The sequence below is a fragment of the Tiliqua scincoides genome, chromosome 11 (genome assembly GCF_035046505.1).
Source record: "Tiliqua scincoides isolate rTilSci1 chromosome 11, rTilSci1.hap2, whole genome shotgun sequence".
In the NCBI taxonomy this organism is placed as follows: domain Eukaryota; kingdom Metazoa; phylum Chordata; class Lepidosauria; order Squamata; family Scincidae; genus Tiliqua; species Tiliqua scincoides.
Genome location: NC_089831.1, coordinates 12,280,102 through 12,297,749, shown reverse-complemented (window position 1 = coordinate 12,297,749; position 17,648 = coordinate 12,280,102). Strand labels below are relative to the sequence as shown.

The 17,648-nt window shown below is 47.6% G+C and overlaps 1 protein-coding gene across 1 annotated transcript; it reads left to right on the top strand.

Annotated features, from left to right (window-relative positions):
• Window positions 1-1,020: 1,020 nt before the first annotated feature.
• Window positions 1,021-15,255, top strand: LSM1 (LSM1 homolog, mRNA degradation associated). Its single transcript, XM_066639576.1, has 4 exons — window positions 1,021-1,151; window positions 3,529-3,597; window positions 10,628-10,743; window positions 14,728-15,255. Exons 1-4 carry the CDS (start codon window positions 1,106-1,108, stop codon window positions 14,896-14,898), a joined length of 402 nt encoding a protein of 133 aa, XP_066495673.1. The 5' UTR covers window positions 1,021-1,105; the 3' UTR covers window positions 14,899-15,255.
• Window positions 15,256-17,648: the final 2,393 nt, after the last annotated feature.

Sequence of the window (17,648 nt, the reverse complement as noted above, 5' to 3'; positions counted from 1 at the left end):
TCCTGCTCTCTCCCCTAGACCCGCCCCTTTCCTGATTGACGTGCCTCGCCGGCCAATGGAAACCCGCTTATCGGGGTCGCCCTCGTCGTTACGAATGGGCTCCGCTCTCTTCGCCCCTGCGTCCGAGACCGCCTACTCGTCACATGCCCCTGTCTTTTGCGCGAGGCTTCCCAGGGCTTACGTCACAGGGGAAAGCAGCCAATCAGTGAAGCCGCGCCTCTTGTCAGCACCTGCTCAGGTTAACCCTTGAGGCGCTGGAGCAAAGTGAGAGCCACCAACTCTTAGGCACGTGTGCTTGGCTAATTAACCCTTGAGGAGCTGGAGCTAAATTAACTGCCACTAATTACTAGGCACGTGTGCTGGGCTTCCATTTAAGTTATAATGGGGGGGTGTACTTTTTTGTTTGTGCTTTTTTTTGGGGGGGGTGATTCCTATTCACTTTCCTGGGAGTAACCCCATTGACTATAATGGGACTGACCTGAGTAGACATGCCTAGGCTTGGGCTCTCACTGTGTCCAATGGAGGCTTACCCCAGGGAAAGAGTGTACAAGACTGCAGCCTTACAGCCCAATCCTAGCCACACTTTCCTGGGAGTAAGCCTCATTGACTATAATGGGACTTACCTGTGAGTAGGCATGCCTAGGCTTGGGCTCTCACTGCTTACTCCCAGGGAAAACGGTGTGTAGACCGGGTCTCAGCCTGGCTCCGGAGTCAATGCGCTCTAAAGATGCGCCTGGCCAGTGCGCACCTGGTGCATGTCTGCTTTGGGTCCCGGGGGGGGCGCCTTAACGCCCCCCCCCGCTTAGCGCCAACTCCTCCACCCCCTCCAGGCAGCAGCTGAGCCCTCTGCCCGCAGCTGATGCCCGGCAGGGCTGATGACACGCCTGCTTAAGCGCCCCGCTACGCGCCTCTAGCTCTCCGGAGCTCCATGCGCACCAACCCCCCAGGCGCGGAGGGCTTCCCCGCTGCTTCTCCCCGCCCTGCCGGAGCATGTGCTTCCGGACCAGGCGGGGAGAGGGCAGGGGGAGGAGGCTACTCTTTTCCCAGGGCTGATGCTGCCGCTGAAGGCGGGGCTGCCGCTGCCGCTGCCGCGTCCGGGGGGAAGATGAACTACATGCCGGGCACCGCCAGCCTCATCCAAGACATCGACAGTGAGTGGAGCTAGTGCGCTCCCGGGCTGCGCCTCCGGTTCCATCGGGGGCTCGGAGCAGTCCCCTCCTCCGGAGCCCTGCACAGCCAGGAGCCGCCCCTTCCTTGCCTCCTCCCTCTTCTGTCCCATTTTCTTTCTTGCCTTTTGCTGGGCTCGATTCCCCCTGCTTTGTCCCTCTCCCCCCTCCCTTGAGGACTAGCCGCTTGTGAACCCTTTAACTGAGTCTTTAGAGTACTTCCCATCCTTTAGGAGCTCCTGGCAAGAGTTCCCTGCCTCCTCCCCAGGCTCTCCCCCATTTCCTATCTTTGCCCTTTCTAGGCTCAGTTCCCACAGTTTGTCCCTCTTTCCCCCTTGAGGACTAGCCTCTTTACTGGCAGTGGTTCTGGGGTCTGCTAAGCGAATGTGGGTGGGTGGGTGGATGGATGGATGGATGGTCTCTGATGCTGGTGCTAGGAAACCAAAAACGGAAGGGTGGGAAGGGATACGGTATTTTGGGATGGGTGCACTTTGTTTCCCCCTCCCAGCTCGTCTCCCTCTTATGCCCCAATTCCTTTCTTTGCCCCTTCTGCGCTTGATTCCCCCTGCTTTGTCCCTCTCTCCTCCCCTCTTGAGGACTAACTTCTTGAGAACCTTTTGACTGAGCCATTAGAGCAGTGCTTCCCATCTTTTAGGAGCTACTGGCAAGAATTTCCTGCCACCTCCCCAGGCTCACCTCCCTCTTCTGCCCCATTTCCTTTCTTTGCCTTTTCGAGGCTCAGTTTCCCCAGTTTGTCCCTCTCTCCCCCTTGAAGATTAGCCTCTTAAGATTGTTTTGCTTGCACCATTAGAGGTGCAATGCTTCTGGGGATTGCTAAACTTCCTCCCCAAGCTGCATTGCTTGACTATGTAGGGATGGCTGATCTCTGACCAGGAATTTTATCAAGGGATACAAAGTTTTGTTTGGGCCCCTTCCCAAAGGAAGAGGAGAAAGGTAAAACTCCCTTGTGTACCACTTCTCAAGATCTCACAGACCACCTGTGGTCCGTGGTCCACAGGTTGGGAACCAGTGCATAAGAGGTGCCATTCTTTGGGTTCCGCTTCCTCCCCAGGTTTATCTCTTGCATGTATAATGGCTGGATGGTCTCTGACCAGGGCCTCTGAGAAAGTTTATCAGGGGAGAGGGGGAAAATAGACTGGGGGTGAGTGGGTGGGTCGAATGGTGGTGAAACAGGGCAGGGTGGAGAGTGGCAACAGCTGTAAAAGTCTTTGAAGCTCAGGTCTACTAGCCTTCCCAATACAGAGCCCAGGTGTACCTACCTACACTGTCAGCAGCTTGATACAGTAACATGGAAAAGCAAACACACTCCCAAGTTTCTCTGAAATCTTTTAAATATAGAAAATTGTTGCAGAAAATTGGTATCATCGTCATTAGGCTCATATGAGAATGGATAGTGTCCTGTGCACACCAAAACATACTTTTGCAGCAGCTGTAGACCTGCAGCTGTGTCTCTGAGTTCCTATATGCTCCTTTGTACTAAGTAGATCTGCAAGCGAGCAGGCCAGTTTCCTCCCACATAGGACATGGTTAAAGAATGTGTGCATTTCTGGGCCTGCTGTGCATGGCTGGGGGCAGTAGTTGCTGCCAAGTGCCCATGGTAGCTCACTTGCATCCCACATGGGCAGGAAGTCCAGGTAAGATTGGGAAATGTAAGATCCCAGGAAATTTCTGGGCCCTTTTTTTGACCCTGGGCCTAGGTACAAATTGCCCCCTTTCTCCCCTCTCATGGGCCCTGCTTCAGGGGTCTGCTTCCTGCCCAGGTTGCATTTCTTGTATGTATATGGATAGATGGTCTCTGACGGTGATTCTTGGAAACAAAAATGGATGGGGGTGGGATAAGGGCTACGCTTCCTTCCATGTGCTAGATTGCTGAAGGTGGAATAATTCATTGTACATTAATGTTTTGCATTAATTTGCGTTGTGAACATAACTAAGAGAGTGGATTGGGAATGGGATATCAGGGATGCATTGAGTGATTTATTTAAACCAGGTGGCCAACCCTGTGTCCCACTAGTGGCACACAGACACTCTTTAAGTGGCACACTGTGGGGCCCTCTGCCTCAAGACCCCCTGGTGGAGGCCAGGTCTACCCTTTGAGTACCCATGATATATTGAGACAGGGAGCAGGTCTACATTTGGCTTTTGAGTGGCCACGCAAAATGATGGGTAGAACTGGCATCCACCTTGAGATGGGGAGGTCAGGTTTACTGGCTGTTCAGTGGCACATCTGACACCATGGGCTGACTGACCTACCCTTGGTACGCTATTGGTGGAGTGGCATGTTCAAGATTGTCTACGCTAACTTCACCCACTAACTTATCTTGGTTATCTTATTTTCCAGAGAAACATTTGGTCCTTCTCCGAGATGGCAGAACGCTCATAGGATACTTGAGAAGCATTGATCAGTTTGGTATGCCACCGTAAGCTTACCTTATTTTCTATTAACCTCATTTGAATTGGTTTGACCTACGGCTAGGAGCAGGGTTGACCTAAGACCCTTCTGGCCCCTTAGCAGCAAGCCAAATGTTGACCCTTCATACGTGGAGATGTGTCGGCCTCTGCTCCTCCTGCTACTTGTTTTGGAAAAAGAACAGGAGGATGAAGCAGACAAGGAATTGTGAAGGAGAAGAGAATGGCAGACTAGAGAGTTAGAGACCTTCTAGCCTTTCATTCTCCTCACATCCTCCATGCTTCCTTGTCTGCTCTGTCCTCCTGTTCCTTTTCCAATATAGGAAGTTGATGGAGGAATGGCAAGTGGGCAGACAGAGGTGGGCATCCCTGCCAATCTGCTACCTTACCTGATATCACAACCTAAGTTGGCCTCATGGTTGAGCCAGCTTTGGCTAGAACTTAAAAGAATACCTATGTGGTGGTGTGGAATATCTGAAATGGCTTATATGGAGTCAGGTGGCCGAGCTCAGTATTCCTAATTCTGACCCTAGCAGCTCTCCACGTTTTGGACAGGTATCTTTCTCTATCCTTCCTGGAGGTGCCAGGAATTGAACCTGGGACCTTCTGCAGGCCAAGCATGTGGTCTTCTGAGGATCTATGGCACAAGTGCTTTGCATTTTAAACTTGGTTGTGGTTGTTAGTGGTCACTAGTGAACTGGCATCGCAAAGTAGTGAGAGACTGACTTACGATGAATTTGGGAGGTAGCTGTTTGGGCTCCAGGTGACCTAACGAAAGGTCCTCTTTCTGCTTCTCTCCCCTTACCCAGCCTTGTAGAAGAGGGATCACACTGACTTACCTTACAGGATGATTGTAATGATGACATGTTGAGGTGTGTGAAAATGTTTGAGGTGTTTTATGAATGCTCAATATTGAGTAATTCTGAATGCAACTAACGGCTAGATAGCAACTTGCATTTGAACTACCATTGCAAAGAGAAGGGAGTCATAGTTCAGTAGTAGGAGGTGTGTTTTGATACAGGTTCAGTCCTGGCATCTTCAGGAAGAGCTGGAGAAGACCTCTTTCTAGAAGCCTGGTGCCATACTGCCAGCCAATGTTTGACAGTACTGAGGTGTGGATCAAGGGTCAGAATTATCAAAAGATGGCTCCTTGCACCCCAAAATTCAGAGGCAAAGCTTTGGCAAAATGTAAGAACATAAGAAGAGCCTCACTGGATCAGGCAAAGACCAACCTAAAGTCCAGCTTTCTGTATCTCACAGTGGCCCACCAGATGCTTCAGGAGCACACAGGACAACAAGGTTCCTGCATCCTAATGCCACTCCCTTGCATCTGGCCTTGTCAGGTAGCCTGCCTCTAAAACCAAGAGTTTGCACACACCCATCATGGCTTGTAATCTGTGATGGACTTTTCCTCCAGAAATTTGTCCAATTCCCTTTCAAGGAGTTCCACAGACTAATTACATGCGGAGCAAAGAAACCTTTTCTTTTGTCTGTTGTAACTCTCCCAACACTATGTTTTAGTAAATGTCCCCCAGTTCTGGTAAAGAGGGACAGAGCTGACAACATCGCTGCCTTTGGGAACTTGGCACTGCTCTAAAAATCTCTTCCTTCCACAAATATATTCCTTAAATAAGTCACTCCTCGCATTCTGCTCCTGTTTCCAAATAAGACAACAGGAGACAATGGCAAACTGGCTGAGATGCTTTTAGTTTGGGGGTGCGAGATGGTGATTCCCATGGCAGACGATGTTGAAGGGGGGGGGCCATGAATGCACTTGACTGCTCATCCCTGGCAAGTGCAGGTTTACTGCATGTGGGCACATGTCTTTGGAAATATCAATGGATGATCCAAGGATGCATTTCTAGTTTGGGAAAACCTTTTTTACAGTGGTTCTCAAATTCTCTGGGAGAGTTTGAGAGCCACTAAGTTCTTGCGTGGGCGGGAGGGGGGAGGCAGCAGGGGTGGGGGAAGGCAGTGGCACGATCCCCAGGATCATGCCGCTTAGGGGGGCTGCAGGGGGTAGCCTCCCTGGGGTGCAGGGAGCCCGGCGTGACCTGCTGCAGGGCTACCTGCTCTGCATCTACTTTCAGTGCTGCGGGGAGCCCTACTGCAGGTCGTGCTGGGCTTCCCACACCCCAGGGAGGCTGCAGGGGCTTGGGTAGTGTACCCAAGCTCCTGCAGCCCCCCTGAGTGGCATGATCCTGGGGATCGCACCGCTGCCTCCAGACTGCTCCCGCCCCTTAAGGGTGCAGGGGCCAGGGCCCACAGGCTGGGGCATTGCGATGCCCCAGTTTGAAAAGCCCTGCTTTATTCAGATAGCTATTTAAGCAGTTACATTGTAGGCCTAGTTATGATCTCTTGTGGAACGCAGGGCTATCCTTTACGAATGGGGGGGAAAACAAACTTCACCTGTGGCATGACAAATAGATGTGAATAGTTCCTGTGCTGTCCATTTGAAATGTATGCTCTTATATGCTCATTCAGGTAGAAGGGCATAATGCACTCTTAAAATGCTGTAGAATACCACTAGAGGGAGCCAGAAACTTTGGAAAGGAGGTTGTAATGCTTAAGAGCAAAAATGGGAATTTGGATTGCCAGACAGTGTTGTGGGGGAGGGGGATAGCGGTTACAGCTGAGTAGAACTCGAACTTCTACAGCAGGAACAGTAATGTAACAAGGGTGCTCAGGTGTTAAATTTTCCTTTTTTAAGGCCAGTGCTAAGAAGTGGAATCGGGCTCAGCAGCAGGCAAGCGTAGAAATTTGTATAAGGGGCATATGTTAATGTCTAGGCCAGGTGTCCCCAGCCCCTGGGCCACAGACTGGTACTGGTCCTTGGCCTGTTAGGAACTGGGCCACACAGCAGTATGTGAGCGGTAGGGCGAGTGAGCAAGTATTAATAGACCGTTTTATAGTAATCTGTGATATTTTTAATTCCTTTTTTTCAGTATTCATCTGTTTCAAACTATTGCAATTCCCTCTAAGAATCTAGGATGAACGAGCCAGATATTTTAGTGAAGCATCATACAAAAATTGAGTGTTGGGCGGGTTAGGACAGACAAAAGAAAATATTTCTTTACTCAGCGTGTGGTTGGTCTGTGGAACTCCTTGCCACAGGATGTGGTGCTGGTGTCTAGCCTAGACGCCTTTAAAAGGGGATTGGACAAGTTTCTGGAGGAAAAATCCATTACGGGGTACAAGCCATGATGTGTATGCGCAACCTCCTGATTTTAGAAATGGGTTATGTCAGAATGCCAGATGCAAGGGAGGGCACCAGGATGAGGTCTCTTGTTATCTGGTGTGCTCCCTGGGGCATTTGGTGGGCCGCTGTGAGATACAGGAAGCTGGACTAGATGGGCCTATGGCCTGATCCAGTGGGGCAGTTCTTATGTTCTTATTTCAAAGTAGAAAAAAAGTGGCAGGAGAAGAAGACTCAGTTGGAGGCATTTTAAAGTTGATTTTTGTTGTTGTCTAGTCTTAATGAGTCAAGGCTATGGGGGCGTCAGGATGAGCTCTTGCGCTTCAGAACGTCCTTCAGCATGCACCAAGGTTGCCATGTCTAGTACACTAGTGACATCCTTCCGTGGAACCGCAATGGAATCCCTGTATCATACCTCTTTGGAAGTGGGTTTACAGAGATTGTTGGGCCTAAAGCTTTGCACCTCTAAAGGCTTCTGCAAAATGCAACCTCTCCTACTTATGGAGCCTCCCAAAAGGATTTGGTGGGTTGCTATAGGAAACGGGACCCCCAATTTGCTCTCGTGGGGGCAGGAGTCGTGATGCAGAAAGAAAATAAGTGAGTTGGCCAAGTGTGTGTGTCAGTATGCTTGCAAAAGTTTTTTAACCCATTTCTGCCCAGCCCACAGGTATACACATTTGATCCCTGTTGTGTATATGCAACGTTGGGCAGAAATAGCTTAATATTTCAGAAACTTTTTGTGACCAACCAAAAATTAATTTGCAGCCCACTTGTGGGTCCTGACCCACAGTTTGGGAAACACTGTAATAGTAAGATATTTCATAGATCAGCTGCACAGATCAATGGGCATTTGAATTGCTGGGTTGGCAATGCCTCAGTTGGGCTGGGCTGGCAATGCCAGATGCGTCAGGGAGCACACAAGACAACAAGAGACCTGCATCCTGGTGCCCTCCCTTGCACCTGGCATTCGGAGGTAGCCCATTTCTAAAATCAGGTGGTTGCACATACCCATCATGGCTTGTAACCTGTGATAGCCTTTGCCTCTAGAAATCTGTCCAAATTCCTTTTAAAGGCATCCAGGCCAGATGCTATCAACACATTATGTGGCAAGGAGTTCCACAGATTAATTTCATGCTGGGTAAAAAAAATATTTTCTTTTGTCTGTCTGTCCTGACTCTCCCAACACTCAATTTTAGTGGCTGTCCCCTGGTTCTGATGTTCCTGGTATTGACATCAGTGTAGACACTGGCAACGTTAGTGAGGGGACTCGTGTGTTATATATTTCGTCATTGGATTGCTGGATTCTCTTGCTGGGCCATTTGAAAGATTGTGCAATGGGGGCGGATGCCAAATTAGTTTTGAATATGGGAACGCTAGCAGAAATAGATGGCAAGAGAAAGCAAAAGTGTCACTGTGTCAACCAAAATAGAACTGCAGACTTACAGCCAAATAAACAGATCTGATTTGAGTCAGCAGTGGAAAGCTAATGATTCCTTTTGATAAAGACTTCAGTGTCTGCAAGGATTTTCTTGTAAAAATGCTGAACTTTGTAAAAGCAGCCATCCCTGCAGGTTGTGACCCTACTTTGCTTAAGATGTTGGAGTTCCTTGTGCACAAATGGTGCAAGAGGGAGACCTGACAATTTGCTTCTCATTTCCCAACTAAGATCATTTTTTGATAGATGGGGTAAGTCCTCAGCTGGGCCACTGTACAGATTGTTGTAAGTGTAGCATATCTTTTGTAAAATGAGCCCCTAGGACAGCTGTGGGCATGGGGTAGGGGGAGTGTATATCTAGGCATGCAATAGCTGTGTTCTAGACTGTGTGTGTAAAAGGCTTACATCCAATCATTGACTGCCTGCTGCCTTATCATGTCTGCTATGGAATGTTCATAAACACTTCTGCTGCTCAGAGGTTGTGCAGACAGATGTTAACCAGGAGTGGACATTTCACTCTAGGAGTGAATTCAGCTTTCTCAGTGCTTGCCATTTCACAAGGAACCGATTCTAGGACAGTGCTCTTCAACCAATAGTAAGCAAGATGGCCAGTTGTCCTTGGTGTCACTGCCAAGATGGCCACACGGTGGTGTTGTCTGGGGCACCAGTAGGCAAGATGTGATACTGAAGCTTCCTGGCCCTTCAAAAGATACTAGCACTAGGGCTTGGAGGAAAGGGAGGAGCAAAGATCAGATCCAGAGGTAGCAGTTAGGGAAGAAGACTCTCCTTGCTGCAGGGATAACTTCAGGGCAAGCCGCTGAATTCCTTGGATAACTGCTACCTCTGGCAGTGATGATACCTGGAAAAGTTTTTATGAAGTCTGAAGAGCCCTATCCTGGGGCAACCTATTTTGTGCTAGATAGTATTGCAGCCTGATAAATGTGGTCAACAGTCATGGGGTGTGTGGGTGGGTGGGTGTGTGCAGGACTCAGATGTGAAGTTGAACCATCTGGACTATGGATTCAAGCTCCCAAATGCAAGAGCTGTGTCTGTGTATTTATGACCAGGACCAATCAACAGTCTTATCTGTTGAATCTTCCACTTCAGTCTACGCTCAGGGAGCTTCAGCCCAAGCTAGTGTATAATGAAGGTCTCTCTTGCCAAATGGTTGGGCTTTATACTTATACAGAGTATAAAAATATTTACTCAGCAATGTTTGCAAGCCCTATAAATGTGAGAGATGGTGTCAAGATGTTCTGGAAAGCATCCTGGTAGGTTATTGCCATTCTTTTTTCTTGAAATAATGGAGCCAGCTGTAACTCTTTAATCCTAACAGTCAGCCAGAGCAAGAGGGGATTGGAATAGCCCCCCCCCCAGGTCACTTTGGTCATCCTAGAATCAGTGGAGAAGCTTAACTCATTGTCTGTGGGGCGATGATCACTGAATAGAAAGTTCAAGATGAGGCTTTGTCCCCATCCCAACATAGGCCTTCCAAGTCCAAAACGAATCTTGCGTGGTAGTTAAAACGAATCTTGCAAAATCTTTCCACGTTTAGCAGCTGGGGACAACATTTTGCAGTCATGTTCGGTCTGGGAAAGTGGGGCCAGTCAGTGCACTCATGTTTGGCCAGCTGTCTGTTGCATGCTGGGATACTTGTTGGGCTACTAGTCTCTGGGAAGCGGCAAGCATAGTAAATGCTGGGAGCGCTTTCGGTCCTCAAGAGTCTCCAGCCAGACTGTTGGCCTATCTAATCCAGTTTGATTTGCCAGGCAGCATCTCTCATGAAGCTTTGATAAGGCTCTCTCTTTCCCAGTTCTGCTACCCTAGATCTTTTTTTACTGGAGGTGTTACAAAGTGTTCTGGCCACTTGGTAAAGCATGCTTGTGAAGGCAGCTGGTGCCCAATAAAGAAGGGCTAATGGCTTCTCTTTTCCTGGTTCAATCTTCCTGATTTGACTCTGAAGATCTGTTCTCAGTCTGAGCATAGCTATGTGGACCAATGGTCTGACACAGTCCAAAGCAGCTTCCTGTGCTCCACACCAGAGGCAGCTGCATCTCCACTGCAGGTGACGTTCCCTCAGCAACAGCTGAGCTTTAAATGTGTTGAAAGTGCTGGACTCCATGCCCATGTTCAGATTTGCATCCCAGCTTTTGGGAAAGTGCTTTTCAGGGTGACTTACAACCACAGTATGAAACATTCCAGGAGCCTGTGTTTTTTACAGACAGGGAGGAGGTGGTGAGCTTCCTATAGCTGCTCTTTATGTTGTTGTTGTTTTGGGGGGGAGGGTGCAGAGTCTAGGCTGATCATCCCCTTGCCATGTCCCATTTTACACCTGTGCTGCCTCATGTTTTCAATTCTCTATTCATCTCTGTCCCCTTCACCTCTTTTTGTACTCTGCAGCAAATCTGGTGTTGCACCAGACCGTGGAGCGCATCCACGTGGGCAAGAAATACGGTGACATTCCTCGGGGCATCTTTGTGGTGAGAGGCGAAAACGTGGTTCTTCTGGGGGAAATCGTAAGTAAGGAATTCCCCACCCCACCCTGTACATTTCCTAGCTTCCTGCTGTGTCCTCTTTCCTTATCTGTATCCAGTAGTGGCAAAAGACCAGTCTAAACTAAAGGTGAATCTTCGAAGAAGCCTGGATCTTCACGGGTACAGTCAGTCATCAGCATATGCAAATTTGCTGGTTTTAAGTGATTGAAACTATCTTGTGCCATTCGCAAGGTGGGTCTCACTTACCACAATCCCTGCTGCCTCTGGAAAGTCCCCGCAGGCCGACAGAGACCTTCCAGAGGCACCAGGGACCTTCAGAACGCTGCCCACAGTCAGCATGAAGCACTTTGAAGTGACCGGGGAAAGCTTTTTGAGGTTTTCCCGGCCACTTCAAAACACTCCACGCTGGTAGCAAGTGCTATTTTGAATGTCCCTGCTGAATTCAGGAAGTACTGCGTGTATCAGGGACATTGAAAATGGTGCCTGTGACCAGCGTGGAGTGCTTTAATGCCTGGGGAACCTTCAGGAGGTAGCAGGTAAGACACCCCCCTACTCCCTAAACCCCTGGTACAGTATCCCATAGGAACAATTGTTCCGTACCTGTGAATTTGTGACCTGTGGGTTTGCAGGAACCTAACCCTTGCAGGTAGTGGGAATTGACCATACATATTTGTATATTGCTTTTCCACCATTGTGATTGTCAGAGTGGTCCTCAATAAGCAGTTACTGTCAAAATAAACTAAAGGCATTAGAGCAATTAATACAAATCTAATAATTTGAGAACCCAGGCAAACAGGAGATAAACAGCATTGGGTCAAAACTCTAAAACGAACTGGTAAAATCAGATGGTAAAGATGCAAGAGCCTCTCAGTTTATATCCTTCTCTCTGAAAGGAGACTGTACCAGCTTGTTCTCAAGGGATAGTCCTGTACCAGACTGAAAAGGGCCAACACTGAAAAGACCCTGTGTCTTGTTGGTAACAAGTGAAACTCTTGCAAAAAGGAAAAATAAACACCCCAATACTGGGTAGCGAATCACTGGTGATCACAAGATTGATCAGCTTTAAAGCCATGATCAGCAGATCACAGAGGCCTGCTGAAATGGCTTAGTGATTGAATGCGTGCATTTGAAGGATGGGGTGGAGGCGTACAGTCATTTCAAACTTCCTGTGCCTCTTTTCAGTATCTTCATGTAAACCAGATGCAGTTTAAAGTTCAGACTATTCAATTCCTCCTTTTCTATATATTTACTGGTAAATGTATGCATAATATTAGGTAGTCTGGTATGAATTTTTTGCGTGTTTCATGTTTTTGCTGTTAGTGAGAATTTTGTATAGAAATTTCATTTTAATGAATTTCTAATTAATGGGACACTAGACTGCAGCTTGATGGGCAGATTTTAAAGTCAGATGGGGGAGGGGTGTGGTGCTCATTCATTCACCTTGTCTCTTATGTTTTCTGTTGCTGCTTATCAGCTTGGTGAAAAGGTATAAAATTGGGCCACCCAGAGATCCCAATGTCACGCTTTGGACCCAAATGCTTGCAGTGGCTTCTTTTGCCATAACCACAGCAGAAAGCACATGCTTTTGTTTATAGTGGCTTAAGCAGCTGCCTTTATCAATCAATACTTATATATTGCTTACCCACTATAAAGTTCACAAAGCAGTTTGCACATTGCAGAAATAGTCCAACAGCTTATCCAAGATTACAGATTGAGTCTTTTTTCAGACCAACCTGGGGATGCCAATGATTGAATGTTGGCTGTTCCTGCATGCAAAAAAGATGCTGTTCCACTGAAATGCAGCCCTTCTTATTTGTTCAATACAACATGCACCCTTTCCCACATGGAGATCTTCTCTATTACATAGTGACCCTTAGAGTTGCACATTCATCCCCAGGGATGTCCCACTTAGCTTTCCTTCACACTTTCCTTCACACTTCAAGCACGTGGATGTTCCATTTCAGCATGTCTGCTTCAGAGTGTTCTGCTTCATAGTGTTTCGAGGTGATGGTGACATATGGTTGTGACATATGGTTGCCAGGGCAGTGCATTACAGCTCTGATGGGAAGGGCAAGTCCTACACACATCTTATACTGGAAGCAGCTTCATGTCAAGTACCTCTTAGGCCCAGTTCCTGTAGTGATCTGGTATAGAGCTGCTACCAAGAGAGTTGCAACTTGAGGCTTCCCTGGTTTGAATCTATGCCATGAATTCCCATTAGGTGGCCTTAGGCTCTCAGCCTCAGTCTTCCCCATCTGTAATATGGGCATAATCCTTACCCATTTTCTGTAATCGTTGCAAGGCATGCCACAAGCTAATTCACAGAAAGAGCTTGCACTACCCAGTACTCTGTCAGTTCCTGTAAACTTGCTTGAGCTCTACTGCTTCAGACTGGGGGGGGGGGGGTTCACACGATTGAGTGCTCCACCATATAAAAAGTATTCTCTTAAAAAAAAAAAATTGAGAAGGTTAGGCAAACCCCTGACATGCTTATTTTTGATGTGCAAGGTGGATCACACATGCCTTCCTTTAGTGGTTTGGCCTGGCCACAGATTAGCAACCTGTCTTAGAGTTAGCTCTGATTCACAACCATATCCCATGGGAGACTGTCAAATTATTTCATTTTCTGCCTTTGGGAGGGTTCACAAATGTTATTCAAATAGTTTCACGCTTTTGTCTGCAAATTGGTTGAGTACTCTATTGAGAGAGACATTTTTTTTAATGAATACATTCTCTTCTGCTGTGGACTGACTGCTTCTGTGGCAGATGTGTTACAAATGCAAAACAAGTGTCCTCAACCATTGGCAAGGAGGACTCCTCAAGGTAGTTCTCCTTCAGCAGCACAGACCTTGAGGTTGCATTCCACTCTGCTAGGCATGGGTGGGGGGGAACTGGAGGTGACATGGAGCTCTTGGATGTGAAGTGGGGCAAGGGGGAGAGGATGACTCTTCCATTAAGCATGCAGAAGTCCTTGGCTAGCTGGGGTAGTGTGATAAACGGAACCTGAACTGAGTAATTGTCTTAATACTGATGCAGAGGAAGGTGGGCACAGTGTGGGTGCCTGCCTTCCCTTCAGGGAGAGGGTTGCAATTTTAAGATGAAGTGCTGCAGGGGTGGCATAAAGCTTAATCCCCACTTTCCCATCTGAGAACAGCGATTGTCACCCTTTTTCTTCTCACGGCACCACTGACCACTATGATCTTCTTTGCCTCTTCGGATGTCACTTCCCACTACCGTGAGATTCTTTGGGGTTCTGCAACTTCATTTCTAGGGCGGAGGAAGAGGGACAGTTTGTTCCCACAGACCATTGCCCTAGAGATGGAGCTTCAGAACCCCGAAGGGTTTTTCAGCTATTTTCAACCACTGTGCTCCAAACTCCCCCAGCACACCAGTTGAAAATAACTGTCTTAGAAACTGGGAACTTTTGGGGGCTTGTTAATCATGTCACACCCTCCTGAAATCCCTTTGCTGGCTTTTCGTTCATTCCAAAATCCAGCACACACTTTGCCAGTGTCTTCGAAGCCCTCCATGGCCTTGACCTTTCCCATCTCTCAGCTCACCTCTTTGCTCCTTCTTTTTTCCACCCCTAACTTCTTGAAGTTCTCACACACCTCCAGTAATCTCTACAATAAGGTAGAAATTGTCCCTTATTCTTGGAATAGCCTCTGAAGAATGCTTGTGAGATGCTTCCTCTTTCAAATTCTTGTTCAGTCCCCGCCTTAGTTTTAGTCTCAGTCCCACCTTAGCCTTAGTTCCACTTTAGTCTTTCCTAACTATGAGAACTACTCGTAGTTACTAACTACTAACTTTCCTAACTCGTATATGTAACCAAAACAATCACACCCATTTATCCATGCTTCCACCTCCCCCATTATCCCTGCTTCCATCTCCTCCTTCCCTGTTTCACAGGTGTCAATACCCAGATTGTAAACCTCTTGGGGCAGAGACCTGCCTTTTCACTCTGTGTGACTGGCAATTGACCCTCCCCTTCCCATTGTGTTTCAGGACCTGGAGAAGGAAAGTGACACCCCTTTGCAGCAAGTGTCAATTGAAGAGATTCTGGAAGTGCAGCGGGTAGAGCAGCAAGCAAAACAGGAGTCGGAGAAGCTCAAGGTGCAAGCGCTGAAGGAGCGGGGCCTCTCCATCCCACGGGCAGATACGTTAGATGAATACTAGGTGTTTGGATTGGACAGTGCTATCTGCTTCCAAACGGTGTGGAAGGAATTTTGTGTTCAGATTCCCCCATGACCATGGGGGTTTGTATGTTTTTTTTCCCTTGTTTTGGGGTATGTTTTCCTGAGTACAGAACACAAATGAATCATGGCTCACTGTGTTCTCTTCCCCCATCACAAAATCATTGTTTCTGAAGAATATTGGATTTCCCATGTAACCCCATGTGATGGGGCATCTCTTAGATGCAGGCTAGGGACAAAATGCCTTTAGCTGAGCTTTTTTTTTTAAATGCAACTCTGGAAATGGAGGTGGTGGAATTACCCCCAACGTGTAAATAAAATCTGACTACATCAACCTGGATTTTGTTGACACTGGACTTCTGTTGAGACTGTAATACCTGCCTTGCCAGTCACCAGGGTATAAGGGGACTAACACAAAGATGCCCTGACCATTTGGAATGAAATTGCAGGAAGGGCAGCTGGCCTCCAAAGAGGAGAGAGAAGCAGGAGGCAAGAACCTCAGGGGGGCATCTGTATTGGAGACAAACGGATTAAACGGGCAATGCTGGAAATATCTCAGCTGATAACACAAATCTACACAAATTTTGTTTTCTTAAGTTAGACCTATTCTTGGGTATATTTGGGTGCTGAATCCAAAAATGGCATTGGTTTTGCCTGCTTAGCTCTAGTTTTGGGGGTAGGGCATAGCTACTTTATATGCTGATTCAAGGAGTTTTGTTGTGAGGAAGCCATTTAAGGTGGTTATGCTGTACCCCCAAAACTAGAGCCAATTGGGCAAAACTGATGCTGCATTTGGGTTCAGCATCCCAAAAATTTCCTAAATTTATTCAAACATCTTTGGCAACTAAAATTTTTTTGTGTAATGGATTCCACCTGTAGGTGGTGGCCAAAGGTTGAATTATAAATGGCCAGGGCCCTTAATGAAATTCACAAGCCTTACTCACTGGTGCCCAGTGGCTTAGCTAGATTGCCACCATTTTTACAGGGTGTTGGTTGGAGTGGCTATCCCTCCAGCAATTGGAGCCATTGGAGAAATTCACATTCAGCCATTCTGATAACATGAGCAGTTTCAAAGGGAGAGATGGCCGTTTACAGGAGCCATCCCATCTGAGGACCTCTCTTGGGGGTTACATTTTAAGGAGTACTCTGTGTGGGATCTTCTGCAGGCAAAGCTATGACCACCCAATAGTGAAAAGTCCCTTTTGGGACTTTTGCCACCCTTGGGAGTACTGTTTGGATTGCCTACAGCAGGCACCAATGCCTTAGGCTCTGAGCGTTCAAAATGCTTCACATAAATTCTCTTCTTAGAATCCATACAATGTTCCTGTAACGTAAGTATTGTTCCCACATACCATACGGGAGAGACTGAGAGGGAGTAAACTTCAGTCACCAAAGTGAGGATTCATAGAAGAGAGAACTGAACCACAAAAGTCTTGATCATAGGACCATTGAGGACATCTGCAAGAGGGATCTGAAGGCCTTAGGAGTGGACCTCAACAAGTGGGAAACCCTGGCCTCTGAGCAGCCCGCTTGGAGGCAGGCTGTGCAGCATGGCCTTTCCCAGTTTGAAGAGACACTTGGCCAACAGTCTGAGGCCAAGAGGCAAAGAAGGAAGGCCCGTAGCCAGGGAGACAGACCAGGGACAGACTGCACTTGCTCCCAGTGTGGAAGGGATTGTCACTCCCAAATTGGCCTTTTCAGCCACACTAGATGCTGTTCCAGAACCACCTTTCAGAGCACGACACCATAGACTTTCGAGACTGAAGGTTGCCAGCATGAGGCTGTTGAAGCATATTTCATATGAGAAGCAATTGTTCCTGCTTACCTTATTAAATTTATACTTGAATTGAACTACAAAGGATATTTGCTTTGAAAAATGGCCTTGTTGCATCAGATCAAAGCCTAGAGGTCAACCGTTTTTGCAAAGCTTGCCTACAAGGATATGCTGGAGGTAGTTTCACCAGCTATCATTTTCTAGTATGGCTACAGAAGCCCTCTTTCATTTGTTCTGGCTAAAGAGCTATTGATAGGCATCGCTGAATTTATAAAAGTGTTTTTAAACCACTTCTTGTAGTGATGGATTTGACCACTTGCTTACAGGTTGCCCACAGAAATACTCCTTTTTCTGTCATGCGCGTTGGCCATAAATGACATTTGAAAAACCTGAGTTCTGGAAGAGTTCATGCTCTTCACAACTGTAAGCTCACTTTTGACTTTTGCTGTGCATTGCTGCTGCATGATCTCAACAGCGTCAAGCACCCGATCCCATTGAAAACTGCCTGTGGAAGGTCTCCATGCTGTTAGAGTACATGCTTGGATGTGAATAAGCACCGGGTGACGTGCGGGGGGGGGTGTGATTTGCCCTGGGGGGAGGATGCGCTAACTTCACAGGGTCAGGAGCTACCCTGTCATGCCATACACCGTTGGATGCGGAATGGCCAGCGGAGTGCAATGCAAAAAACAGAATTGAAATAGCTACTTTCCTTCAAAAGTTATTGCCAAAAAGTCGGAAGGAAGAAATGCATGGAGCCCTATGGAAAGTGAAAATGAGCTGTATCTTGTGTTTACTCATGAGTAGGCGTACTTGCCATAGTCTGTTGGAAAGGGCAGGCTGAGAGGAATCCAACGACACCACAATGGTCCCGATCCAATGAATGCAGCCCCCCCCAAAAAAAACACCCTAGAAGCTCCCCCCTCCCAGCTGTGAGCCTGAACTGGAAACAAAATCACATG

Bases quoted from the DNA above. Each gene is read 5' to 3' on its own strand.
- LSM1 (XM_066639576.1), top strand. From the start codon at position 1,106: ATGAACTACATGCCGGGCACCGCCAGCCTCATCCAAGACATCGACA. The intron at 1,152-3,528 runs GTGAGTGGAGCT...CTTATTTTCCAG, and splicing joins CCTCATCCAAGACATCGACA to AGAAACATTTGGTCCTTCTC. The intron at 3,598-10,627 runs GTATGCCACCGT...TGTACTCTGCAG, and splicing joins GAGAAGCATTGATCAGTTTG to CAAATCTGGTGTTGCACCAG.